Below are 27,605 nucleotides of genomic sequence, written 5' to 3'. Positions count from 1 at the left end.
ACTGGCAAAGATTAACAAAGGAAGAGGAGGTTTTTAGGAAGGTGTTCAAAACACCAAAGGGTAGATGTTCTATTCTGGGGCTGATCCTCAGCAAAGAGACACCTATAAAAATTTCACTCGAGCCATTCTTCACCTTGGAGTTGAATCTTTCCCTAGTTGAAAAGCCAGAAGTTTTACCATGACGCCTGTAAATTAACATGCCATATTGGGCCAAGGGCCTATCCAACAAGGTACAATCCAGTGACAGATGTTTTGCAAAAGGCTCCACTAGAGATGACTTTCACACCTCATTTCTTCCTCATTCCAATCAGTTTCATGGCTGGTCTCATAGCTGTTGCTGTTGTGTTTCCTGCAGCCACCCTCTCCCTGCATGCAGCTCACAAAGATGGGCTATTGAAGGGTCTCAGCAAAGACACATGGTCTTAGTCCCGGCCTTTGGAGGTGGAAGGTCTCATTCATGCCCTGCAGCCAGCGAAAGACAGTTTCTTAGAGCAGAGATTATTTCCTTGCCTATGAGATGTATTTAGACAGGCAAAGAAATACCTTGAATGGCTTAGAAAGTCAGCAAGCTTTGAAAACTTCAGTGAGCTCATAGCCCATGCAACATATTTTGGAAAACAGTTGTCTTTTTCCCCTTTCCTAAAATACTGAGGCTGTATCACAGAATCATCAAATGGTTTGGCTGGGAAGAGGCTTTCAGAGGTCATCTAGTTCCAATCCCCCTGCAATGAACAGGGACATCTTCCACTGCACCAGATTGCTCAGAGCTACGCACAACCTGGCCTTGAATGTTTCCAGGGATGGGGCATCTACCATCTCTCTGGGCAACCTGTGCCAGGGTTTCACAATCTTCACAACAAACAATTTCTTCCTTATACCTCGTCTGAATCTCCCCTCTTTCAGTTTAAAACCATCACCCCTTGACCTATCGCTACAGGCACTATTAAAAGTTTTCTTCTTTTCTCTTTAAGACAGGAAAACCAAACCAAGCTGACGTAGTTTTGATCACTACACACTTCAGTTTGGAGCCAAAATTCACGTTGAACTCAAACATATGTTTTGGTTCCAATGTTCTTTGGAGGAGAAAAACTATTAGTCAAAATCAGTGTTTCCCATGTAATCGGTGTTAACTGACCTGTTCTCTTTCTTTTTAACCCTTTTAGCAGAGAAGAAAACTGATGCTTGCCCAGTTCTTGCCCTGGATGGCCAACCAGCATGCTGGGCTGCCCTGGATGGCCAGCCACTGTGCTGGACTGCCCTGGTTGCCACTGGCCACCTTGACAGCTGTGATCTTCTCTTCCAGGTGCTCCATTTCAAAGGTCTCAGCATCCCCATGCTACCTCCTGCCGGCATTTCCACCTGGGTCCCCAGCCTCAGCTCCCTGCTGACTTCGCCCTGCCCCACGCAGTGCAGCCCCAGCCGGGGCTGGCTCCTCACATGGCCCCCCCACACCAGCACAGTGGTCCCTTGCACCAGCCCCTGGCCCCTGTGCCAGCCCTGCCCTTCCAGGACATGGCCGGACCCTCCTTCCTACCTCAGGCGCTACACCAGCAATACCTCCTTCAGCAGCAGCTCCTCGAGGCACAGCACCGCCGGCTTATGCCCCATCACAGGTAAGGGGAACCTACTTGGCTTGTAGGATACTGAGAACCTATCTTAGCCTCACTTCAGCAAAGTGGCTCCTGCAAAACCGTGAAAGTATGTAGAGACATAGAATCATAGAATCAAATAGGTTGGAAAAGACCTTTAAGTTCACAAAGTCAAACTGTTACCCAGCTCTGCCAAGGCCACCACTAAACCATGTCACTATGCAGTCTGTGAACTGACACCACCACTGCCCTGGGCAGCCTGTTCCAATGCCTGACCACCCTTTGGGGAAGAAATTGTTCCTAATTTCTGGTCTAAACCTTCCTTGGTGCAGCTTGAGGCCGTTTCTTTTTGTCCTGTCACCTGTTCCTTGGGAGCAGAGACCAGCCCCCTCCTGGCTCCATCCTCCTTTCAGGTAGTTATAGAGAGCGATAAGGTTATCCCTAAGCCTTCTCTTCTCCAGTCTGAACCCCCCAGGTCCCTCAGCTGTTCCTCATCACACTTGTGCTCCAGGCCTTTCACCAGCTCCATTGCCCTTTTCTGTACCCTCAGAATCACAAGCTGGTAATGTGTTTTCTTCACAAATAAGTTCATTGTGTACCCCTGAAATGCATCCACCAGAAGAGAAGATGCAGGGCAAGTTGCACCTGCAGGTACACCTTTCCCATGGGGATACAGAACGTGCTCATCTAGTGTGTTCCATGGTCATCTATTATTGTTACTTGTAGGAGAATCATATTGGTAACACTTTGGTGTTGCAATGAACCTGTTCTTTCTGTGACAGAAAGCAATAGACTGTATGAGCAACCTCATCACAGCTCCTGTTTCTAAACCGTGTCAGAGATTGTACCCACCCGTACCATCAGGTTTTGCACATGAAGACCTTGCTCCTCTGGGTCAAGATAGGCTTCCCAGCTCAATAAGGGAATGACACTGTTGACCTGCAGCACATTCAGTCACAGAAAGCAGCCTAAATTCAGACTGGGCTCATGACTGCAGAGAGACTTACTCAGCAGAGATAGAAATGGATGCCTGGCCTTGTCCTGATTGTGTTTCTCGAGAGAGGGGTTTAGATAGCACGTAGGACAGGAGCGCTTTTTTTGGAAACATATGGAAGCTATTTGTGGGTTGTACCCATGGATCAAGAATCAGAGGATGAGTCTTTGTGATAATGCTTCATATGGAAAGAATGCTGCAGACAGAAAACACTTTCTTGCCATACTCTTTCTGCCTGAAAATTTTGTGTTCTTCCCATGCTTGTTTTGTTTTGCATAAGCTGGGGTTTTAGGTGGATTTAATGATTAGTTAATAACTGGGTAGCAAATATGTGCAAGGCTGAGGCACTGATGATACAAGTGTTTATCTCTTAGTCATAAGCTGAATTCAAATAAAAGCACAGAGCATAATTCCATGCAGAAGCTGCTTTGGTAGATGCTGTCAGTGTTACATTTGGAAGTGGGTTGTGGTGTGTAAAAGGTCAGGACCATCTTGCCCAGTCCCACATCCTGTTTCTGAAAGCACACCTGCATCAGAGGAGGGTGTCAGAAACCTCATAGGTTACAGGCATGCGATCCCAGTAATGGGAATCTGGGCTGTGTCTGTAAAAGTGAAGCCTCTGAACTGTGGCTGCATGAAAAATTCTTTATCTAGCTGTTCCCTGCTGCATTGGCTCTAGTGTTTTCCCATAGATTTGTTTTGTGATGGCTCCACTGGTAAGCAGGGGCTCAGCAGGCAGCAAGGTATATGAGTCCGTAACTTGTGTATCCACCTTGTCTTTCTCCAAATGGGGATACTGATCAAGTAGCACATGCGCTACCCCTAAGTAATTCAAATAAGCAATAATCAAGATAAGAGACTCAAATCCTCAGAAAAACCTTGCTGCATTTTCTACCATTTTCCTTTACCTGCCTGCAAGGGCAGCAGAGCTGAGGGAGAAGAAGCTGGAACCCAGCCTGGCCTGTCCATCATCCAGAGAAATATTGGCAAAAGCCAGCGAGAGTAAATTCTGCTTTCAGTTACTCCTCAGTAATCCTGTTATGAATGAGGTTTCCCACGAGTTTATGGACTGCATGGGGAGACGAGACAACCTGCAGCTTCTTTATGATGATGGATAATGGCTGAAGCGGGGACACGTTTTATCTTGTCTTGTTTATGGGGCTGGCAGTGAAAAATAAAATAGTGCAAATGGCACAAAGCTGCTGAGGAAGAAGTTGTTTGGTTTCCTCTTTTTCTGTCCATGGAGTAATAGCATCTCCTGTAAAGTGAGCATAAGTGGATGCCATGGCAGGGGGGGAAAAGTGGAGGTCTGCATTATGTCTGTGGTGACCATGAGTAAATGACATAGCCTCTTCCTATCATCCCTGACACCTGCCTGGACTCTTTTCTCTTGAACACATAGAAACCCAGCCCGGTTTGTGTTGGAAGGGAACTTAAAGCCCATCCAGTTCCAGCCTCCTGCCTTGGGCAGAAACACCTTTCACTAGACCAGGTTGCTCCAAGCCCTGTCCAACCTGGCCTTGAACCCATGGATGAGGCACATTCACAAGCCCAACCGTTTGTTTTTGTGCCGTGGTTCATTGACACATGCTCTTGAGCAGGAGCTGTACATACCAGTGACGCCGCATGGCTCACCCACTCTTTCTCCTCCCCACAGGCGGGCTCAAGAGCGTATGTCTGTCCAGCCTCATCGCCTACACCCCAGCTTTGACTTCAGTCACCAACTGCAAACTCCACAACCCATAGGGCCCCAGCCCAGGTATTTAGCCGAAGGCACGGATTGGTAAGTCTTCCATATTTCACTAGTGTGTAGAATGATGTATTTGAAAAGTACTGGAAAGGTACAAGTGTTCGTGCATGTCACCATGGATCAGTGGTTCATGGAAGTTAATGGTTCAGCTCAACAGATACTATGTGTGCAATAGGAAACTCATCTTAGGGAGGGCCATCTTGGCTGAAGCACTTACAGAATCATAGAATAGTTTGGATTGGAAAGGACCTTAAGATCATCTGCTTTCAACCCTCTGCCATGGGCAGGAACGCCTTCCACTAGACCAGGTTGCACAAGGCCTGCCCAACCTGGCCTTGAACCCTGCCAGGGATGGAACTTTCACAACTTCCTTGAGCAGCCTGTTCCAGTGCCTCACCACTCTCATAGCAAAAAAATTCTTCCTGATGTCTAACCGAAATCCCCCCTATTTAAATTTAAACCCATCACCCCTTGTCCTGTCACTAGAGCCCATGAAGAAAAGTCCCTCTCCGACATTCTTATAGCCCCCTTCAGATACTGGAAGGCTGCTATGAGGTCTCCACGCAGCTTCTCTTCTCCAGCCTGGACAGCCCACATTCTCTCAGTCTGTCTTCATATGGGAGGTGCTCCAGCCCCTGATCATCCTCCTCTGGACTTGCTCCATCTGTATGCATGTATATGATCACGTTGAGGTGCTGATATTGCCCGTAACTCTTCATCCATGGACAAAGCATCCAGCCAAGCATTAGTCTTCCCCAGGGGCTTTTCCTGCTGAAGGGCATAGCCAGGGTCCTGTAGACAAATGTCTCTGTCCAAACTAGATCTCCTGCTGTCCACCAGGCACTCAAAAAACAGTGGCCACAGCTTCTTCTGTCTAAATTAGGGAGCACTGTGCTGACCTGCCCTGCAGGGTGGTGTGAATGAATTAATAATTGTTAATTGTTCTCCCTCTGTAGTGTTCGATACCGTGGAACAAACGTGCAGGGAACTGACCGTTTCATTTTCAGAGCAGCTCTTGAGCTGTTGTGCAGTTAGTATTAATAGGGCCCTATTTGGAAGAATAAGAAAATAAAAACATAATTCTGAGCTTTTTAGCTGAGGAAAGTCCATTCTGTTCACCAAATGGAAGAAATGGCATATGAACATGTAATTAGAGACAATCACAATGAATATGCACAAAGGGAGAAAAATAAAATGGCACAGGAAATCTTAATTATGGCATTTTCTAACATCTGAGCACTTCACTCTGCAAATGGAGAGTCCTTCTAACATAGGAGGAGTTTTCCCCCTCCAGGTATTTTTTAATAACAAATTAATACAGTTGTGTATTAATAATACACAACTTAAGGTATGGCCAGATCCTTCTGCTATTTTCTTCTCAGGTGTTCCCATTACTGGCACCACTGTGGGCTGAATTTGGCCAAGATGACATTGTTCAGATCAGTTTGCAAAGCCGTTCATGTACCATCTGGATACAGCCATTTTTTCTGCCTCTCTTTTGTAGCAGAATGTTTAATTATAATCATTAGAAGGATCTGATAATCACTTTATGTTCCCCTCCCCTTCCCCTCTTTCCCCTCCCTGTGTTGCTCCATAGCCTTATAAAAGAAGTAAGGATGACAGAAATCATATACTGTGTATATATATTTGGGTGACTCACTTCCCCTCGGGGCATATGTAGAGTTTTGCCCAGTGATGGATATAAGAACTTTGCTCTAATGTGTTACCACTGCATAAACAGCAGCAGTTGTAGGCAGTGTTGCGAGAAATGGGGATGGAAGGAAGATCTGAACATGATCAGTCATCTCAGACAGCCCAACTTTGATTAAAATCCCCTGGTGAAGAATAAATAAACTCCCATTTGGTTCCTTAAATCAACTTCTGCATTTGTATTTAGTGATGACCATTCAACCTGTTATCCTTTACTTGCTGGTTGTTGGCAGCCCATGTATCATAAGCATCACAGTTCTTGAACGTCTCATCTGAGCATCAAGATGTTGTACAGTAATCCATGTAACACAGGCTAGAAGATGATGGTTGGTTTTGGTTTCCTTCATCTAATGTCCTCTGCTTATCCATCCCCAAACCCTAAGAAAACACCATTCCATGAAATCTTCTGCTTCGGATCCTTCTGTACTACCACAGCATCACTTCAGGGGCCTCAGCATCCGATTGTAAGGCTTTAGATGCATGAATGCACAAACAGGTCAGCAGTGCTGTTAATGCAATTACTTATGCAAGTCAATGACGGCCATTCATCTTTGAAAGATCTCTGCAGCCCTCAATCTCAAAACACTCCATGGATTATCACATCTATTTTTTAGACAGTGAATATGGGAAGGCAGAGAGGAAGTGGTCAAGGTCATGCATCAGGCCACTGACAGGGCTGGGAATGGATCCAAAGCCTCCTGATTTCCAATTGAGCCTTCCATCCACCTGGGAACAGTCTTAAGAAACTGGATAAACATCCAAAATTGTGACACAGGAGCTGGAATATGCCCAGTCCTGCAGCTTCTCACTCTGGTTGTGCTCTTTCCAGTCGCCTGCTGTCTCTTATCCTCTGCCAGGTTTTGTCTGTCTAGCACATGGCTAGCACAGGGCCACCAAAGATAGTCCATTTTTGCTTCATCTTAGTGTGGGGTGTCTTATGAGGGAGTACTAGAGCACAGGAACTAGTGCCTGGTATGCAGGCGGTTCTGGCCAAAGGATTCCTGCATTTACTGTCCCTTCATATCTGTTATCTGCTGCTTGATGAACGCAGTTTCCCAGCTGCTGGAGGACACGTCTGGATTGCTCCTAACAAGCCATGGCACTCACTGCTGCTGTCCTCCATGCAGGGGAAAGGAAGTTCAAAGCTGAAATGGGAAGACACCCCTGTGATCTAATTAGCTTTGCTCTGGCAAATGTGAAGACAATGGTTATTACAGCGCTGGCTTTTGTAATTATGATAAAGAGAATGATGTGTTTGCTGAGACACTCCAGCTGGACAGACAAGGGATCAGCTAATTGGATTATAGACAGAGGAGCTGTGTTAGGTCTTCTCTCATCCCCTCCACGCAGTGTGGGGATGGGGTTGCAGTTTGTCTCTACATGCTGGACTGGGCAGAGCTGTAGTGTTTGCCAGGATCTTGGTCATGCTAAACCCTGGGATTGAGATGGATTATTTGAAAAATCCACCCAAACTCACCAAGCTGAGCCCCCAGTTCTGCTTGCCCAGGCCAGGATGCATGCATGCAAGTGGGACCATTTGGGATGTCCTGATTCATTGTCTAGTGAGAGGTGTCCGTGCCTGTGGCAGGGGTTTGGTAATGAGCGATCATTAGGTCCTTTCCAACCCAATCATTCTATGATTCTATGATTCATTGGTGCTGACCTGCTGGTGGTGTGACACCCTTTCCTACATCAGTCTCATCCATAGATCTCTTACCTTCTGCACACAGAACAGTTCTGGAGCTTCCTGAGGCTGGATTCAGGTGAGCTGCAGTCTCCCATGCCTCCCCAAGTCCTGCCATGATGTGGGTTGGGAGATCTTCAAGGAAAGCACAGGCACATCTAAAAGCCCCCTGATGGTGCCTAATTGGCTCCTAACTACTGTGGATGATTCATTGGTGTGTTCTCTGAGCAATTAGCTGTATTCCCACAAAATATTCAAGGCAAAATGTAATTGTTTGCAGTGATAGCAGCATGGGGAGTACCTGGTCTGACCAGACTGAGTTACCAAGCCTGGGTGTTGATCAGAGCCACCAACATGCTCTTGCTCTGAAATTAGCAGGCTGAGTCTGTGCAGCTCTTGACCCTGGCTAACACAAAAGCTAACTGGCATAAAAACTGCCCTTACTCCTTTGAGCTGGTACAGTCATGAGGGATTGCCCAAAATGGAGGAAACTCCTTTCCAAGCAGTAGCATCACCCAATGTTGAGGAACCCACAGGAGCCCAGACCCCACCAGTGGAGGTTGCCCTTGAGCATGACCTGACTTGGCATAAGCCATGTAATGCAACCATGCAGTCAAAGCCATAGGGATATAGAATCATTTAATAGACTAGGTTGAAAAAGACCTTTAAGCTCATCCAGTCCAACTGCTATGCCAGTTCTGCCTAGGCCACCACTTAACCACATCACTAAGGGCCTCATCTACATGGTGTGTGAACATTTCCAGGGATGGTGACTTCATCACTGCCTTGGGCAGCCTGTTCCAACACCTGATCATTCTCTGGTGAAGTAACTGTTCTTAATCTCCAATCTAAAATCCATATCCTCATCTTCTTGTCCACAGGGACCTCAGTGTTGATGCGGGACTGACTCACGCCCAGTTCCAGGTCCGTCCAGTCCCTCAGCCCTATCAGCATTACTTAGCTACACCTCGGATGCACCACTTCCCCAGAAGCACATCCTCAACACAGATGGTAAGTGAAACGCTTTTACCAAGAAATGTTTTATGCATTGTCTGCCAGAAGGCAGTCAAAATAAAGGCTGCTATCTTTCTATCACCTGTCTTCTGTGAATCCCACTTATCTCTGGCCGTGGGAGGGAGTGTCTGAAAGGATAATGTTGCATCATTGCACTCTGGATTAGAGAAAAGAAAGAAAAACTCAGCTGCTCTGAAAATATTTGATCAACCGCATGCAGCACCATGCTCACAAGCTGGTCTGCAAAACCTGGGCAGCATGTGAGAGACTCAGCAGTTATTACTAATAGTATTATTAACACTGGAACAAACTATGGTCTCACAGAACTCCATGTATGCATAAGGATTGGTGGTAGTTGATCCCTTCCCTGGGCTCAGAAGATCATTCTTGTCATGTCTTTTCTCCCTACATCAGCCTTGATGCCATCTGTAGAGGTTTATCACTGATGGAGGTGGGATTTGATGAGAAGATGGGCTAACTGGGGTCATTTGCTGGCCCTTCTCCTATCAGGGTGCTGTGTTTGGAGCTGAGTCATGCCAAACACTTCTAGTCCTTAAAGCATCTTCAGAAATCCCACAAAGGTGTTTTTAACTCGCCTCCATAGTTAGACCCTGACACCTGCGTACTACAATGACGCTTAAAAAAATCAAAGCGTGGAAGAAAAGAAATCCACCCATTTAAAACTAAATAAAATAAAATCCCCTTTACAGCTGACCCATGTTTAGAGTTTGGTGCTGCAATGTTATGAATGCAACAGAAATATTTTAACAGTTTATTCAGATGAAATGCGTGTTCTTAGTTATCATTTATAGGAGATCTTTTTAATAAAACCTCTTTTTTTTTTTTTTTTTTTTTGTTTTTGTTATTACAATGCTTCCACTGGGGGAAGGTGCCAGTCTGCTCTTTTGTTTTAGATTTTCAAGGCACTTGATTTAAGTCAAGGTACACAAGGGATTTCAATGTGCAGTACAGGTGGGTTTATTCTTCTCCCTCGCTTCTCACAGGTTGTTCATGAAATCAGAAATTACCCTTATCCTCAGCTGCAGCTACTTGCTCTTCAGGGACTGAACCCAAGCAGGCACACATCAGCTGTGAGGGAGAGCTATGAAGTACGTATCACAGGGGCTGGAATTATCATTTAACTTTAAATGCTGGGAATCTATGCAAGCTCTGGCATAAACTCGTGTTTTGTGGCATGGCAGTTGCACTGAGTCTTACCTCAATTTTAGTAATAACTGGGAAGCAATGTTTGAGTGGGTCTGTTAAAAGCTGGTTTACCCCAAAGTGCCTGCATCTGACTCGGGTTGACTATGACTCTCTCCATGTCTGTCAACAAAGAAAAGAAGGCTCCAGGGAGACCTTAGAGCAGCTCTCAGCGCCTAAGGAGGCTACAAGAAACCTGGAGAGGGGCTTTGGACAGGGGCCTGTAGGGACAGAACAAGGGGCAATGGCTTTAACCTTCCAGAGGGGAGACTGAGATGAGACATTAGGCTCATCTCAGGTTCTTCCATGTGAGTGTGGTGAGTTTCTGGCACAGGGTGCCCAGAGAAGCTGTGTTGCCTCATCCCTGGCAGTGTTCAAGGCCATGCAGGACAAGGGTTGAAGCAACCTGGTCTAGTAGAAGGTGTCCCTTGCCCATGGCAGGGGTTTGGAACGGAATGAGCTTTAAGCTCCCTTTCAACACAGTTCTGGGATTCTATGAAAATGCTTCAGTTCTACAGGGTTATGTTTCCCAATAGAGCTCAAATTCCACCCTAATTTCTGAATTGCTGGATATCCTGCTCTTTGCCTTGAGTCTTTAATTATTAGCTCAAGTACCAAGGTTCAGATCCATCATTTTAGCATGACTGCTTTGGGGTTGGTGGACATTTCTATGAAGGAAAGGGCAGGAGGGAGCCTTGGTCACCAGCAGGTATGGTGGGTTGGTGGGGCCTTGTGCCTAGGATCAATGCTGACGGTGCTTTGTTGCTGTTGCTGTGCCACAGGAGCTGTTGCAGCTGGAGGACAGGCTGGGCAGTGTGAGCCGTGGTGCTGTCCAGAACACCATTGAGAGGTTCACTTTCCCCCACAAGTACAAGAAGGTGAGAGCCCCAAACCCTGGCAAGGGTGACAGCCCCTCTCAGTTGTACAAGTGCTGTGCACACAGAGCAGACGGAAGGTCTTTGGTGGGTTGCAATCCTCAGGTTGTCAAACTGGGGGCCATCAATCAAAATATTTCCCAAAATGTGTGAGGAATGTAAAACCCAGAATTGGTGCTTTGATATTGTGTGGGCCTCCCCTCCCTTTGCAAGGGGTACCTCCTCTGCTGGAGCTGATCTCCTTCTTGCAAGGAGATGGTGCCATGTTTTTGGGTTGTGGTGAGTAGAAAATGGGCAAAATTCTTGCTTGGGTACAAATTTCACATGTCAGTAATTTGCAGCTGGGCAGTTAGAGGTAGAGGTGTTGTATTGCTCACATACAAAGTAAGTTGACTCCTGCTGTGCTCATCTCTGAGTGCATCTCCAGTGGATCCAGAAGAATTATAGTAGTAGGAATGGATGTGTGTGTGGAAGAGAAAAAGGGAGAGCTGACTGACTAAGTGCTGCCCCATGGCACAACATGTGGCTGGGCCAGTGGCTAAGCTGTCATGGGACACAGTGGTTCCCCTTCCTGGCAGTGGTGGCCCCATGTGCTTTGGGTTCTCCAGGAGAAGCCTCCAGCAAAGGATATCTTGGGCCATCTCCACTGTGAGGAGGTGGGGGGGGCCGTGTTAGGGCAGCAGAGGTCAGGCTGCTCTGTGGGACGCTACCAGCAGTCCCATTGTTCCTGGCCCCAGGAAGAGATATGCCAATGACCAGTATGTTGGTAGCATCCTCCCCTCATTGGCCGCTTTGGTTTCCTCAAACTGGAGGATCTGGCTGATAGATGAAGCTCTTATTATTTACCTTTGTGCAACTGTGCAGGCTTGGGAGAGCATTAGAAAGTCAAATCCTAACCAATTTGTTGGTTATGTTTTTAACCTTGTCTCCAGAGAAGACCGCAGGAAGGCAAAGCTGGGCAAGAGGATGGAGAAGAGTCAGACACTGACGAGAAATGCACAATCTGTCTGTCCATGCTTGAAGATGGAGAAGATGTCAGGTACAATGTTTCCATCTGCTCTTCTGCCTCCCAATGCTGTCTGAGTTGTGTTTATTGGGATTAGGGCTGGTGTGTGCTGGTGGGGTTGTCCCTGTTCTTGTCCTGACAAACTCACTTGGGCTGTTGCAGAGTCTGGGAAACCAAATGCTGTTTAGAAGCTGTCCTGAGCCAACAAAAAAGCCCCAGAAACATCTCCAGGCTCTCAGCTGGGTCAAATCTCTGCCTGTGACAGAGTATGGGGACAAGCAACTGCAAGGGGCTGAGCTACCATGTCTAAAGGAGCTGCAGTGCAGCTACACTACCTGGTCCTGCTTCTCACCTTTTAAAGCAATTTAAACCATCAAGAAAAACCCTGATCCTCTTGCTGTGGGTCCTTGTGGTTCAGGGTTCCTCTGACGACAGTGAACAAACTGATGATTAATCTAATGTAGGTGAAAAGCAGCTACATTCGCTACACGAGACACCCACATGGGGACCTACCTCACTGCTAATGAGCCTCAATGGTGAAAAACCAAGGGGCTTTGCAGTGAACCCTAGTCCTCCTGAATGGTTAAAAAAGCAGCAGCTGGGGTAATTAATAACTGGAATAATGCAAGTTAGGAGAGTGTGGGCTTTTCTAAAAGGCTTTTAGCCAAGAAGGACACCATCTTTGACTTAGTACCCTATGTGAGCTGGAGTTGCTGGGGAAAGCTGTAGCACTGGTGTTTGAAGCATCCACTGTTGCTTTCTGGCTCTTCTTATTCCCCTGGACCTCTTCCAACCTTAACAGTGTGTTACCTCTCTCTCTGCAGGCGGTTGCCCTGCATGCATCTCTTCCACCAAGTGTGTGTGGACCAGTGGCTGGCCACCAGCAAGAAGTGCCCAATCTGCAGGGTGGACATTGAAACACAGCTTGGCTCGGACAGCTGAAAGGACTGGCTGGATACACCATTTTCCTTACCAGGTCGTATGGCCATAAACCCTTGCAGCAAATTTTTGCCTTCTGAGCCATTTGATTGAGAAGAAAAGTCTGCAGGCACGGTAGTGATGAGGAGGTGGAGGAGGTTGCAGTACAATATCTAGCGGTAGGAGATATTGCACATACGCAGGATACGGGCCCGGTAAAAGGGAGCTGGCATTCCCGGAGCTCAGAGACCCCGTGCTGCAGAAGATTTAGTGTTGAACATGAAGGAACTAGTTGTGGTAGTCTGGCCTGTCAATCCTGCATTTCATGAGGATTGTATATATACCTCTCGAATATGTAGAAACACGTTAGGGGTCTTTTAGCTATTTCTATGGATGGCAGCTGGAGCATGTTAGCTTGAGAAATGTTGTGTTTGATGCCCTACTCATCTTGTGGTGGACATGTTGCTGTTAGCTAATTTGCACCAAATATTTTTTCATAGATTCCTTATTTTGGTGCCTGATTAATACATTGCAGAGGGGGATGAAAAAAGGTCAACCTTTCCCACCCTTTTTGAGTGGGGAAGAGGCGAAAAAGCAAAATCCTGTTTACAGTCAGAAGGGTTGTGCTCTTTGCCTCATCCGCATGTGCTTCCTTTCCCTGTGTTTACAGTGTGTCCCAAATTTAGAGAAGCTTAAAAAAACCAACAAAAATTTTGAATAAAATTAATGAAGCAATAGGTAGAAGCTTCATTCCTGCTTATCTGCTGATGCTGGATACTTTCTGTAGGGGTGCAATATTGGAGTAGATGTTTCTTCGCTTTTTATCTTAACGAAGTAGCTTGTCATATTGAAATTCAAGGAAGGGGTGTCTTCATGGTTGTCATTATCTATGTTGCTTTCTGATGGGAGCTGTGAGGCTGGTTGGCTTCATCAGCCATCCAAAATGATGGTTACTGGAGTCTGTGCCTACAGCTGTGCTTTGGAGCATAGTAATGACAGAGAGGTGTTTAGAGATGTACAATGCCGACTCCTCTCGCATGCAAAAGCATCTCTGATAATGGGATGGGATTAAAATGAATGCTCACAAGGCGCTGTTGAGGCCATGAGCATTTCTGCGTGGAAAAGGGAGGCAGGTTGGAAGGAGGTTTCGATGCTTTTTGGAGGGGCTGGTTTGTGACCCTGCCTCAGAGCATATGTACCTGCACCTATGTGCATTTGTATATGCGTTTCAGGCCATATCTATACACAGAATTCATTGGTTGGTAGAACTAAACTTAATTGCATTAACTCTCAAAACAGAATTAGGAGGGTTCTGTCTCCGAAGACTGAGCTGTTGCAATCCAAGCTCAGTCTTCTTGACATAAAGATCTCAGCTTGCCAACCATAGGGACTGAGCTGAAAACCCTTCAGAGAACCAACATTCGCACCATAAACACATTTTTCCCTTTGTTTTTTAAATCTTTTTTATTATTATCTTTGTATACTAGGAGAGCAAAAGACAGAAAAGCAGAGGAGAAAAGGGAATTAGTCGGGAAAATTATATATTGAAAATGCTGATGTGGCGCTAGGGATTCTGGCTCCCCCGAGCATTCATTTCACTGGAGCCAAGTGATGCTTTCCAAGTAGAAACAATCATAAATTACTACCTGAGAGACTGAGAGAGTCCCATGAGCTGTAGTTGGAAAACACCAGTTTCAGAGGCACCCCAGAGATTACTTTTTTTCCTAACTAGAGGGAGGAGAAAAAGAGGGGAGCCCTGTGGATGTAAGGATGGAGGAGCCCCTCTTTTGCTGTGCCCATGTAGGTAAGAGGGAGTGAACAGGGGGACAAATAGTGACGTATGACAAAGACATAATGCGTTACAGTGACGGTGGTGAAACACTGGCACAAGTTGCCCAGAGAGGTGGTAGATGCCCATCCCTAGAAACATTCAAGTCAGGTTTGATGGTGCTCTGAGCCATCTTAGTTGAAGTGTCCCTGCTCATTGCAGGGTGGTTGGACTAGATGAACTTTAAAGGTTTTTTTTTTTTAAATTCTATGATTCTGTGATCTATTTGTCACCCAGTGCAAGTGATGGCTTCCTGGGAGATGTGGTAGATCCAGGCCTGATGCCCATGGGTCAAGGAGCGGTCCATTGATACTTATGGGGCTTGCTCCAGCAGCAGCAGATTGAAGCAGCCTTAAAAATAATATTAATATTACTAATAATGTGGACAAGCAAAGCAAGGCTTTGCTAGTAAAATACACTGTAAGCCTGCCTGGTCTATCTAGGCATGAGCTGGGGATGAAGCAGGGAGAGGAACAGGGTGATTTAGACCCTGGCCATGCAGGGAGAGAAAAAGGGCCGCTTTCGAACCGTGTGTTTTCTTAAAGCCTATGCGAAAGTATTACTATTTGCCTAATGAACAAGCACAGTTTTTAAAAAAAATAAATAAACAGACAAACAAACTTAAAAAAAAAGTACCCTTTGGTGAAGAAAAGCACCAAACTCCCATGGTCTCGTGTGAGTGATTGATCCCAAGGTGCGTGTGAGCTTACAGCGTCTGAACTTGCATTGGTGTGTCAGGTTCCTTTGCGTTTGAAATAATTATTTACGTGTAGGTTGAGATTAATAGGCTGAGTTTAAACAGCAAAACAAGACGAAAAATGACAAATATCTAGAAACAAAACATGGATAGTTTACAGGGTTTTGTGAGCTTAAATGCCTTATATTTAACAATCATAATTTATGACTAACTTGTAGATATTGTGGGTTCTTATTTAATTATTTTTATAGTTGTTTTTTCTTTTTGCATTTTTAATTATAATTTATTTATTTAGAAATTAATACTAATTTTTTTTATTACTCCTATTACCTCATTTTTGCATTGTTTCTGGGAATGGAATGCTTTGCATGCATCGGTACTTTAAAAATAAAAAGTTAAACATGGGATGTGGGGGGTAATGCTTATCTTGTCACAAAAAAAAATTAAAAAATATAAAAAAATCAGGGTGTGTGATTACAAACTGTATTACTGTGGTGCTGTTACCTTGGATACATTCCATAAAAATGCAAACCTTTGATTCTGTATGCTGTGACATAGTGGAAAACTGCAATATAGTGACTGTGTTTAGCACATATATATGAATATTATTTGCACTCATAATCAAACTCTGGTGATCCTTTCACTTGTGTCCTTGTGCATTGAAGGTGATTAAGGACGCTCTGCAAAACCAAAACATTTCAGTTGATTCTTGCTACCACCCCATCCCCTGACACTGCTGGCTATGCTCCTGCTCTTGCTGCATGTGTTACCCTGCAACACCACCTGGTATGAAGCTGTGCTTCAGGCAATGCATGCATTTAGTGAAAGACTCTTCAAATTGCTCAAAATCCAAGAAAGGAAGCCCAGGCATGGTGGCTCTGTGTAGTTTTTTGTGCCTATGGGTGCTTGGTTTGGTTCTTCTCACCCTCTGTGCATGCATGTGTGCATGCATGCGTGCATGCCTCATTGGCACTGAGGAGAGGATGGAGAAGGCAATCAGCTAAGCCTGAGCTTGGAGGCAACAAAACTGAGGGACTCATTGCAGCTTTTAAGGGTTAACCACTGGTCTAGCTGAGAGCGGCTGGGATGGATGTGAGAGTAATTCAGCATCCCTTTGTAATGTCTGCCATGAGTATTCACTATAACCCAGCTGCAAAACACACATGGAGCAGAAGGCCTCAGTGCTGATTGTCTTGATCAGTTAATTTTGTCCACTTTGTTAAGGGAGAAATCTCAATTCGGAGCTTTTTAATCTACTGTTGACCTGAGACCTCCACTGGAACCCTTCTATACCCGGAGAGTGGGGCAGCCCCAAGCTGCTGTCCTGCTCCTGCAGCAGTGTCCAAGCATCTCAATTTCCATCCTCATTCCTATCCCCATTTCCATCCCCATTCCCAGCCATAGCCACAGCCTCACCACTCTCACAGTGAACTGCCTTTTCCTAAAAGGCTCATGAATATCAAGTGCTCAAGCCTTGCAAGAGGTTTTAGAGCACCTTTGATAATATTTTTAGCTTTAAGCCATAACCACTTTCAGTCAGTGCAGATGCTCAGCCATCTATGAACGGACATTGGGATCAATGCATGTGCTCAGCCAGTAGCCATCCTCCCCAAAGGCTTTGAATGCAATTCTCTTTTGAGTTAGAAAGTCACAGAATGACTGTACCTTGATTTTCTTTCTCTCTGTCCCTTCAGGGTGCTGCTCTGCTTTGCTGACTTTGCCTTACCCTGGGTTTTAAAACCTGTCTGTGTTTTCTTCCTTGCTGCTTTCTAACACTCTCCCCTGTAGCCTGTAGCTGCGGTTCTGAGCTGTGCGGGATGGGGGACTGGATGTTCCGCCCTGCAGCAAAGACACTGCAAAAGTAAAAAGTGAAACAAGGAGTGAGCGAACAAAAATCCTCTCCTCTAATGACCTGGGCTGGTGAAAGGATCACCCACATTTTTGTATTCCTACTGCTGTTCTGTTGTGCTGTGCAACATTTTCCTACATAGACTATTTTATAGAAGAAAGCTAGAAAAATATTTATTATTAATATTAAAGCAATAGTGCATTGAAGAAATGAAAAGACATTAGAAATTGTGTAAATGCTTAGATTCACTTTTGGTGGATTTTTTGTACTTTATTTATAACTAATAAAACAAACTGCATTGCTAACTATAAACCAGTGCCACACAGAAGTCACCTGCTGGGGGGAATTGCTTGGTCTTTATTCAATGCTCCTTTCTTGTTTCTTTGGGTTCAAGTAAATTCTTCTTTCACTGTTTATGCCTTTGGACTTTGATGTGTAAAAAAGACACTGCTGGGGTATAAAACACTCCGCCCAGCTAGTTTACAGAGGCTGTTGGAGTTTGAGCTTCATGGCAGAGGCGAGGTGAGGCTCTACACACTGGGCACACCACCATGCATGATGTTCTGTGGTACAAGTTTTATGATTAGGTGCCAAAATTGATTTCCAGAATCAGGCTGGAAATTGCCTTTTAAAGAGAGATTTCTCCTCTAAACACATCCAATGGTGCCTGTAGGTTATCTCCATCATTGCTTGAGTGATAACGTCCGGTCTTCCATCATTCCAGTGGAGAAGCATCTCCCTCCCCATGGGTCTCCTCTTTAATAACTAAGGAAAGATAAACTTATTGGAAGAGGGGGAAAAAAAATCCTCCAAATGAATACAGATATGTTTGAGATTGTTTTCAATTCTTTTGTTGGCTGAATCCAGTGGGCCACACATCCAGCTACGCATCCAGCACAGCTCATTTCATAGGTCCTCTTGCACTTTAATTTCTTTACACAATGAATGGCGAGAGTCTCTGCTCCCACCCACTTTCTGTTCAGCTGTTCCCCCTCATGTATTTCATGTAGAAAGGCTGAGACAAGTCCCCAGCTTTGACTATGTGATTAAACAAACTAGCTTTGGAGACAGGAGGCTGCTGATTGTAGAGATTTCAGTCTTGTAGCTGAAGGGAATTTCCAGCGCCTCCAGCATCCAGCAAAGGCTGCATAATGGATGCATCATATTCAGGCAATGCGAAGCTCCTGTTATAGGAAGCTTTTATAAATTCAGACAACAGAAAACACATTAAAAATGACCTTCTGGTCCAGCTGGGGAAGATCTCAGTGGCCCACTAAGATCTTGCTGATGTCCTTCGAAAGGGTTTGAGAGAGCTGCTGAAGATGGCAATTGGTTTTGCTTCAAAGCAAACTCACTGCCACAATCTGATACCAGCCCCAGGGAGTGCAGCAAGCAGCAACTGGTGGCTATGAGAGGAGGGATAGGGATTGTGCCCATTAAGGTAGAACAGCACAGGCTAAGATGCAAAGTCTTTATTCACTGCAAGCATCTGCTTGTGCAGCAGCTGCCCGAGGTTGGGAAGCCTAGTTGTCACTTGTATTTTGTAGTATCTAAATCCTCAGCTGGCCCACAGGCTGCAGCTCAGAGCTGTAAAACCTCATCAGTAAATGTCCTGTTAATGTTGCTGTTGTTTAAAATGAAGCTTTTTTCTATGTCAAAATCCTGGGCTCATCCCCAGAGAGTGAGCAGTAGGTCAAGGGAGGGGATTTTCCTCCTCTGCTATGCTCTGTGGAGACCCCAGACCTGCGGTCTTGTGCCCAGCTCTGGGGCAACAACACAAGAAGGACGTGGAGCTGTCAGAGTGAGTCCAGAGGAGGCCATGGAGATGCTGCAAGGGCTGGAGCGGCTCTGCTCTGGAGCCAGGCTGAGAGACCTGGGCTGGTTCAGCCTGGAGAAGAGAAGGCTCCTGAAGGGGAGACCTTAGAGCAGCTCCAGTGCCTAAAGGGGCTACAAGAAACCTGGAGAGGGGCTTTGGACAAGGGTGTGTAGGGACAGGACAAGGCAGAATGGCTTTAACCTTCCAGAGGGGAGACTGAGATGAGCTCTTAGGCAGAAGCTCTTTCCTGTGAGGGTGCTGAGGCGCTGGCACAGAGTGCCCAGAGAAGCTGTGGCTGCCCCATCCCTGGCAGTGTTCAAGGCCAGGTTGGACACAGGGGCTCGGAGCAAGCTGCTCCAGTGGAAGGTGTCCCTGCCTGTGGCAGGGGTTTGGAACTGGGTGAGCTTTAAGGTCCCTTCCAACTCAAACCAGTCTGGGATTCGGTGATTCTATAGTAGAGAAATTATAAGATGTATGCCTCACAGCCCTCAGTTATTCTGCCTTTGTGCATGTTAAGTGGGTATAGGTATGTGATACTATCAAAAATGTTTCACAACTATTCTATAGATATTTTCAAATAATCCTCTATGTCCTGCAGGAAGAGACAACCAGTCCCTCTTAGCATCCAGCACTGCAAAGGACTCTTTGGTTATACTTGGTTTTCACCAGCAACACTCAAGTGCTTTTGTAAACACAACTCTTCATCAGTTTCCCAAACTAATAGGGACCACAGAGGCGATGGGATAGCCTGGTTTTGCAGCCTCCTGCAGAGTGCCACCGTCCTTGTCCTTTAATCTTGCTTTTCATCTACATTTCTGTTTTTTGGATGAAGACATTTGCATTAAAACCACACCAATTAAGAAATAAAGAGCAAAAAGTAATGGTAGAGGGTGCTGGGAGGCAGAGGACCTGTTCAATATACAGCTTTGGGATGCTCTGTCCCAGCAGGCAGAGTTTGCCTAAGCCCAGCAAAAGGCACAGCACTACGTAATTCTGGCTTCTCTCCTCCTCCCCAGTTCTCCACTTGGCCATGAACATGCTGGTTTTAGCAGCTTAATGTAAATCCATCCCTTGGAAAAACTGCACTCTCGCCTTATTACTTTTGTAGTGTTAGCCTGTTGTAGCAACAGAATGACTCCCCCGAGCGAGGGTGGAGTTGAGTGTTGCACAAACAAGTGGCATTTTTGAGGCCTTTAGAAGAACAAAGCAGAGTTTTTTCATGCTTTGCCAACATTGCCTTCCTGCAAGGCAGTGAAATTGCTGACCCCTGTATCAGCAAACTGTCCCTTGGCCCTTCTTAGGGCAGCATCGCCTGGAGCTCAGTACAGCTCTCGTGTTGAACAACCACATCCAGGGATGGTAGGTGGTTTGATGGCAACTAAGGTATATGCAAGCCCATCTCTCACCTATGCTGTGGTTTGGTGACCCTGAAGCTGTTCATTCCTGTGGGAATCAATGGATGGAGGAGCCACAGAACCTCAATCCATGGCTGTAGCTACAAGCTAGGTGTGATTACTCCCAGATGTGAGCACATCCCATATGCACAATCAGGATTCCTCTCTCCTCCTTGCCCCATGCAGGGATAGTGTGTGGATCACGAGCTGCCTTGCCACTCCCAAGGGCTGGAAGCATGGATTAGTACAGGTCCCACGTGCCTCACAGGGATTTTGCTCAGGGATTGGCAGGGGTTAAACTGCTGCTATGCAGCAATGCTGTAAAACCAGCATCTCTGGCATCTCCCATACCAAGCGGGTGCTGACTGGAGCCAACTGGAAGTGCTGGAACTACAGCATTTCAATGAGAAAAAAACCTCCTGTTTCACTGCAGCACATGCTTGTCTAAAAATGGGACAATTGTACTGAAAGGGATGTCTTTTCATAGCCGTGGTAGGCTGGGGTGGGAAGGAAAGCAGAGAGATCAAAAGCCTGACACTTTTCTGTTTCAAAACACACACCGGGGAACCGCTGCTTTGCAATAACATTGCAGAAGCACAGCAAAAGCAAATGCTCCAGACTTTTGGCAGCCTGAGCCCCACCAAAGTCCTAGGGATACAACATGCTGGTCGACCCTAGCACCCACTTTTAGGGGTCTGTTCTGCACCTCCTGTAAGCTCCCAGCTCCCCATCTTGGTCCTTGCTGAAAGCTTGGTTTCACCACTCTGCAGTGATGGGGGAGAATACAGCCAGTATTCTGTATTCTACACAGTTAACACTGCTGGTATTATTATTCCCATCAGCAAGTAGTTGATCATTGATGAGGTTGATTACTGGGCTCATTTAAGCAACTTACTCTGCTCCAAAACCATCAGTTACTATAAAGGTTTCTAAAACAAATTAGTCTGAGCTATTATTTGTGAGCTGGCACAGACAGCTCAAGTCTCTTCGGTGGTGCCTGCTGCTTAAAATAAAGATGCAGTACTTCCCTGGTGGGGCTTTGGTGGGATGAAGCAGCTTTATATCCAGGAGCAATCAACAATACCTGCAATATGCCCCTAACTCCTGTCTCAGCATCACTAGCCTTTTCTGAGGCCTGGTTTGCCCACGACCAAGCAGGGACTGAGCACTGGGACAGTCCTGCCTTGTGGTCTGACATGTTCAGGTCATGATCCGGTGGAGCATTCTTCCCAGCCCAGGTACTGGTGGAGAGAGTGGGTGGACTCAGTGAGTTTAACACATTCTTGACCCATTTGATCCCCATTCACACAAAGTGCTTGTTTAAAACCAGCTTCTGGGGAGGTGAATGACCTCTCCTAGAACATGGGTGGGCCAGGAGGAAGGTCTCCTCACAGAACCATAGAATAGTATAGGTTGGAAGGGACCTTCAAAGATTATCTAGTCCAACCCCTCTGCAGTGAGCAGGGACATCTTCAACTACATCAGGTTGCCCAGAATCATGTCCAGACTGGTCTTGAATGTCTCCATCGCAGCTCAGATACCTTCTTTTCTCCTCCAAAGGATGTGTCCTGCAACTTTGCTCCCTGGGGCAGGAGATGGGGCTCCAGAAGTAATGATCTACCTGTAGAGCTGGGGAGAGCTCTACACAAACACTGGCCCTTATTGTGGCTGAGAAATCCCTTCTCCACTACAGAAAATTAAAATAGCAATCCTTATTAAATGTAAAAATTGGAATGAATGGCAGCTGCTCTGAACTAGAGTTGGTACTCAGGCCATATATGGTAAATTGTCCTGAGACAGCTTTGAATATAGTTAGTACAGCTTCCTTGGAGTGGAATTGATTATCCAGTAGGTCTTTTGCTATCCTGCTGTAACTGTAGATCTCAGCTCTGGGCAGATCCTGGTTTGAGGGGAAAAGCACATTGGTGGAAAACATGACCCAGATCCCACCCACTGAGAGCTGGCTGGGTGGATAACGGGCCCTTGCAAACCTCCTTGCAGAAAGCCCTGCTGTATCCACTGCTTCTGATGTACGAAGGCGTGTGGATGGACATGCAGTTCTGGCAAAGAAGTGGGAAAAACTGGCATCTCCAAGCTGCAGACATTCAAACCCCACCTGAATGCATTCCTTTGCAACCTGCTTTTGATGGCCCTGCCTTGGCAGGGGGCTTGGACTAGATGATCTCCAGAGAGATGATCTCCAGAGGTCCCTTCCAACCCTAATGATGCTGTGACTCCATGAAATACGTTGGCTCAATTCTCTTATCCTCTTTACTCACCTAAGAGTAAAGAGCGGGCTTTCCCAGCCGTGGCAAAGTACTGAGAGCAGAAGATGGCATCTGAGCTGCTAAAAGATAGTTAATGACTCTGCTGGTTGAAGTTTTTAATTGTAAATAAACGAGAAATATGCTTATTTCATTCACAATTTTACAAGCTCTTTAAAAAAAGCAGTATCACTTTTACAAAATGCTAACCCAGAAAGCAAATCTCTCAATATAAAAGGCAGTGTTTTAAAAGTAAAATGCAATATAAAAGAGAATAATGAGGAACAGAGGGACTGAAGCCCTCCTGCAGCATCAATACCCTCAGTACCGAGGGAAAAGCTCCCTCCAGATTAACCCATCGCCCCGGTTTTCATCCAGCCACTTCCCGCAGGGAAATATGGTGGTCACACCAGTTGCTGAGTTGGTGATCTCCACCCTCTCCACCAGCCAGCCAGGTGCCAGGCCACTGTTGTCATGCTCAATCCGGACTTTCTTGAGCTCCCCCATGTCCAGCGTTTCCAGGTAAAACCTGTTGGTTTTGCCTCGCTCAAAGAGGTTCCTGAACTTGTGTTTCAGTGCCCGCTTCCCTGAGTCCCCATTCAACCCAAAGATGGTGATGAACACGTTGGCATTGGTCCCTGCGCCTTTCTCAAATCCTGTGACGATGATGGTCTCATATTTGACTGGCACCAGGCTCCTGGCTTTGCTGGCAAAGCTCTCAGTGACCTTGGCACACTCAAAGACTTTGTAGTCCCTTCTCTTGTAACACAAAGGGATTTTCACGTTGCACCTGAAAAAGTATCTGATGAAAAAGAAAGAATAGCTTGTTAATGGTTTGCATGGTCACTGTGTTGGGCAACTGGTATGGATTTGGTATGCTACTAACTTGCCCAGTATTAATATATATATGTATATGATATGTTGTTTCTATACATGTGCTAGCACTACAGTTTCTCTGTAGAAAGGCAGCCATGATTGAATATTTCAACCAGAAAACCCAGCACCTCCATAAACAGCCACAGACACATGGAAGGGTTGGTGTAGAGCATTTGTCACTTCTTTTTCCTGTGCAATGGCATGTCCATTTATAGATCCACTCAAGTAGGATGAGCAACCAGCTTCAGAGCTAAAGCAGCCCAACGATGCTCCTCTGAGAGCAGGGAGACCAGCAATTATCCTCACTGATAGTACGGTTCAGGTTGGGCTAGGAACTAGGAAAAGGGGAATGGGAAAGAAGGGGAGGAAGAGGTTTAAATCCCCCCCTTCCCTCATCTAGATCACCCAACACATCCTTAGTAGGCAAAAAGAAAAGCATTTAGCACCAAAACTATAGGTACCAGATTCTGAAAGCCCTTGGCTCTGCAGTGCTGCCTCTGGTGATGTGCAGTGAGCACACATCACATCCATAAATCACTGTATACCTGGAACCCAGCCAGAGACTGGAGCACTCTGCTTTTAGTGATGTATTTCATTTCCAACAATGCAGACCATTTCCAAATGAGTGTTTTTTCCCCTCCAATCCCCGGCCTTCCCTGAACTGCAGCAGGTCTTCCTGGAGGGAATGCGGATGAATTGTCCTGTATGTGTGCATAAAATAAACACCTGGAGGAAGGGTTACTGTGATTCCAGCAGTGGTGTGCTTCTTAAGCACTTCCAATGCCTTTGACATTTTCCGCAGCCAAAGTAAACCACTTATTTCTTTGGAAAGAAGCTTCATAGAATGAAAAATTCTCATGGGAGGAAAGATTTAGGCTCAGAGACAGAAAAACTGTCTGAAAGTGGGGTGGAGGGTCTGCCTGAAGCTGCAGTTTTATTTCCTAGGGAGTGTAATGTCTCATGGTTTGGAGTTGTAATAAAGCATGCAAGTTTTCATTGGGGGGCAAGAAAAAAAGATGACTTTTCTAGCCCTTGGATTTGCAAGAAAAACCTTCTAAATACTGCCTTTTCTGATCTACTCTAAGATCTACTACTGAAAGGGAAACATCCCAATATAACTCAAAATTACTGCTGCAGAAATCTCACAACTCTTTTAGTTTGGTCTTTGGGCTTGACTTGATGAGGTTTTTTGGGTGCTTGGGATCAGGAATACCTGAAGTGAGAGCTTGCTCTCACAGTGCAATCTGCTCCAGTGGATGGTTTGCAGAACAAACACTGCTGTGAAGTGCTACGTCTGCAGAGTTGGAGCCCTGCTTCATTGCAATGACAAGCTGCAGGCTTCACCAGAATCTCCTGGCTGCCCTCTTTAATTTAAAACAACTCTAAAAACACTGGGGTTTCATAAGAACATCTTCGGCCCCTTCAAAGCACAGTTTCAGCAGTTTCAGCATGCTCCCAATGAGTTTAGTGCACAGATTCAATTGCACAGATGGACTTCAAGGATTCCAGGTTTTTCCCCACCAGGAGAAAAGAACATGTCTTAGTATGTAATTGACTGAGTTTTCATTCAGCAAATATTACTGTGGCTCTTCTGCTGACTGATTAATTTGCTAGAGAGACTCTTAGCTTCTGAAAAAAAAAAAAAAAAACCTTCAAGGATTTTTTCTTAAACACTCAATTGTCTCTGTTGGAACAAACTTGTTATAGTTAAATTCTTTAGCAGCATGGAAGTATCATAGAGAGGAAAAGAAATCTACACTTAACATTATAAATATTTTCTCTGAAGAGCAGTTTGCTCTGCCAATAGAAACCTTCTCTGGTTCCTGAATAGCCCCTGTGTTATCTGCACCCTGAGTAATGAACATCACTCCTTCCAAAACTAGTAGGACCTGATGTGCTCAGGGCTCTTCAGAAATGTTCATTTTTTGGCCATGGCATATTTCAGTCATGCTCAAGTCAGCATATCCAAACTGCACAATTGTAACTTTTATATTTGCCTTTTGAATCATAGCATGGTTTGGGCTGGAAAGGACTTTTAAAGCTCATCCAATTCCAGCCTCCTGTCATGGGCAGGGACACCTTCTAATAGACCAGGTTGCTCCAAGCCTCATCCAGCCTGACCTTTTGGACTATACCAAAAGGGTCTATCATCCAATCTAGTCTGAATTGAAAGTTCAGTTTTTCTATTACTCTTACCTTCTTTCTAGGAGCTCTTTTCACAAGACTTACCTAAAAGCCTTACCTAAAGACTTACCTAAAAGCCAGTCTGTGCAGAGCATCCTACAAACCCTTTAAATTTCAGTCAGTGTGAGTATTTTCTACAAGCTGACACATTAATTTGTCATGGCTGCAAGATTCATCTAAGCCAACTTGTTTATAAATTTATCTGCACACACAAATGCCTTCTCTAACAACTCAGAAATCACACAGGGAAGTCAGGCAGGGACATTCTGTACCCAACACACCAAACAGCTTGTCCTTAGCTTTCAGAAAGAGATTAAAATTTGGTAAGACTTTCCGCTAATACTTAAGTCAGAAATGCTTCAAGAGGACACATGCAGAGCTTCTGAGCTTCCCCATGCCACCTTAGAGCAGCTCCTTGCAGATGAGAGGCACTTACTTGTTGCAAAGCTCCATCTCTGTTATGATAATCTCTTGCACGTGCCAGAAGACATCAGCTTTTGCAGATGATTTCTTTCCATCTTTTGGGCAGTGACCAACACAGATGGCTGCTATATCCCCAACATTCTTTGAAGAGAACTGAAATGTGTCTGTTGCAGCCCTACAGGAAACAGGGAGCAGTTTCAGTTAGCACCTTGAACACTGGCAGTGTTGTCTCATGTGAACATTAAGCAATTTGCTCAATGCCACAGAAGACAGAAGGTAAGTGTTCATTTACAGTAATTTGATTTAGCTCACCATCATTCAACACGAAGTATAATTTCCATATATAAATTTAGTATTTTCTCTGATTAGGGGTGACACTTCAAATTGTTGCCACCAGGACTTTCCAGGATAAACTTGAGCTGTTCTACATAAAAAATTTGCCTCATTGTAGATAAAGCTAAAGAATGATTTATTTCCCCTCCAGGACTTATTCATTCTTGACAGATACTGTATCTGCTACACTTCTACCCACCATAGCTGTTTTAAATTTGCTAGTTCATCCACCCTTCCTGAAGCTCAGCTTGAAAACAGTTTAGAGAAACAATAGGTCTCTGTCAAACCCTTGGCTGGCTCCCTGTCCTGTCCCTGGCGTGTCTATTAGGTTTATCTGCTTGGACTGGTCCTTATTGCAGCCTACCTCCAAGGACAGGCTGTGACAAATGTTTTGGAGAGTTGGCTTCAACTTCACTGTGAACATCAGCAGCTTAAGGCCAGGAGGAAGCTTTTCCTGATCTTGCCTGTTTCACATGAAATAATGAAATCAGGTGGAGGGAAGGGATTCTCCCCCTCTGCTGTGCTCTGGGGAGACCCCAGACCTGCAGTCCTGCATCCAGCTGTGGGGCAACAACACAAGAGGGACATGGAGCTGTTGGAGCAAGTTCAGAGGAGGCCACAGGGATGCTGCAAGGGCATCTCTCTGTGGCTGAGAGAGCTGGGCTAGGTCAGCCTGGAGAAGAGAAGGCTCCTGAAGGGGAGACCTTAGAGCAGCTCCAGTGCCTAAAGGGGCTCCTGGAAATCTAAAGAGGGGCTTTGGACAAGGGCCTGTAGGGACAGGACAAGGGGAATGGCTTTAACCTTCCAGAGGGGAGACTGAGATGAGCTCTTAGGCAGAAGCTCTTCCCTGTGAGGGTGCTGAGGCGCTGGCACAGGGTGCCCAGAGAAGCTGTGGCTGCCTTACCCCTGGCAGTGTTCAAGGCCAGGTTGGACACAGGGGCTTGGAGCAACCTGCTGTAGTGGAAGGTGTCTGTCCTTGGCAGGGGGTTGGCATTGGATGAGCTAAAAGGTCCCTTCCAACACAAACCACAGAATCACAGAATCATAGAACAGTTAAGGTTGGAAAAGATCTTAAGATCATCTAGTTCCATGGTTGTATGAAATATCAGCCATTCATACTAAACTCCACATCAGCTATAATTTCACCTTCCTTTACAGAACCACAAGAGAAACCTTTCTTCTTTGCAAAGCAACAGAA

At 45.6% G+C, this 27,605-nt stretch overlaps 2 protein-coding genes across 2 annotated transcripts in view; one reads left to right on the top strand and one right to left on the bottom strand.

Annotated features, from left to right (window-relative positions):
• Positions 1-12,767, top strand: part of ARK2C (arkadia (RNF111) C-terminal like ring finger ubiquitin ligase 2C) — a gene marked incomplete at both ends in the record, with an annotated part of 50,681 nt that extends 37,914 nt beyond the window's left edge. The window contains 7 exons of the mRNA XM_080637752.1: positions 1,304-1,613; positions 4,241-4,366; positions 8,609-8,738; positions 9,746-9,850; positions 10,727-10,822; positions 11,752-11,858; positions 12,650-12,767. Coding sequence (XP_080493878.1) covers positions 1,304-1,613; positions 4,241-4,366; positions 8,609-8,738; positions 9,746-9,850; positions 10,727-10,822; positions 11,752-11,858; positions 12,650-12,767 — 992 coding nt within the window. The remainder of the gene's footprint in view (positions 1-1,303; positions 1,614-4,240; positions 4,367-8,608; positions 8,739-9,745; positions 9,851-10,726; positions 10,823-11,751; positions 11,859-12,649) is intronic.
• A 10,145-nt stretch (positions 12,768-22,912) lies between these two features.
• Positions 22,913-27,605, bottom strand: part of LOXHD1 (lipoxygenase homology PLAT domains 1) — a gene marked incomplete at both ends in the record, with an annotated part of 158,425 nt that continues 153,732 nt past the window's right edge. The window contains 2 exons of the mRNA XM_080637336.1: positions 22,913-23,393; positions 26,088-26,249. Coding sequence (XP_080493462.1) covers positions 22,913-23,393; positions 26,088-26,249 — 643 coding nt within the window. The remainder of the gene's footprint in view (positions 23,394-26,087; positions 26,250-27,605) is intronic.

Source organism: Psittacula echo (assembly GCF_963264785.1).
Source record: "Psittacula echo genome assembly, chromosome: Z".
Taxonomy (NCBI): domain Eukaryota; kingdom Metazoa; phylum Chordata; class Aves; order Psittaciformes; family Psittacidae; genus Psittacula; species Psittacula echo.
Note: the sequence above shows the minus strand (reverse complement) of the source record. Positions and strands in the feature narration are given on the sequence as shown.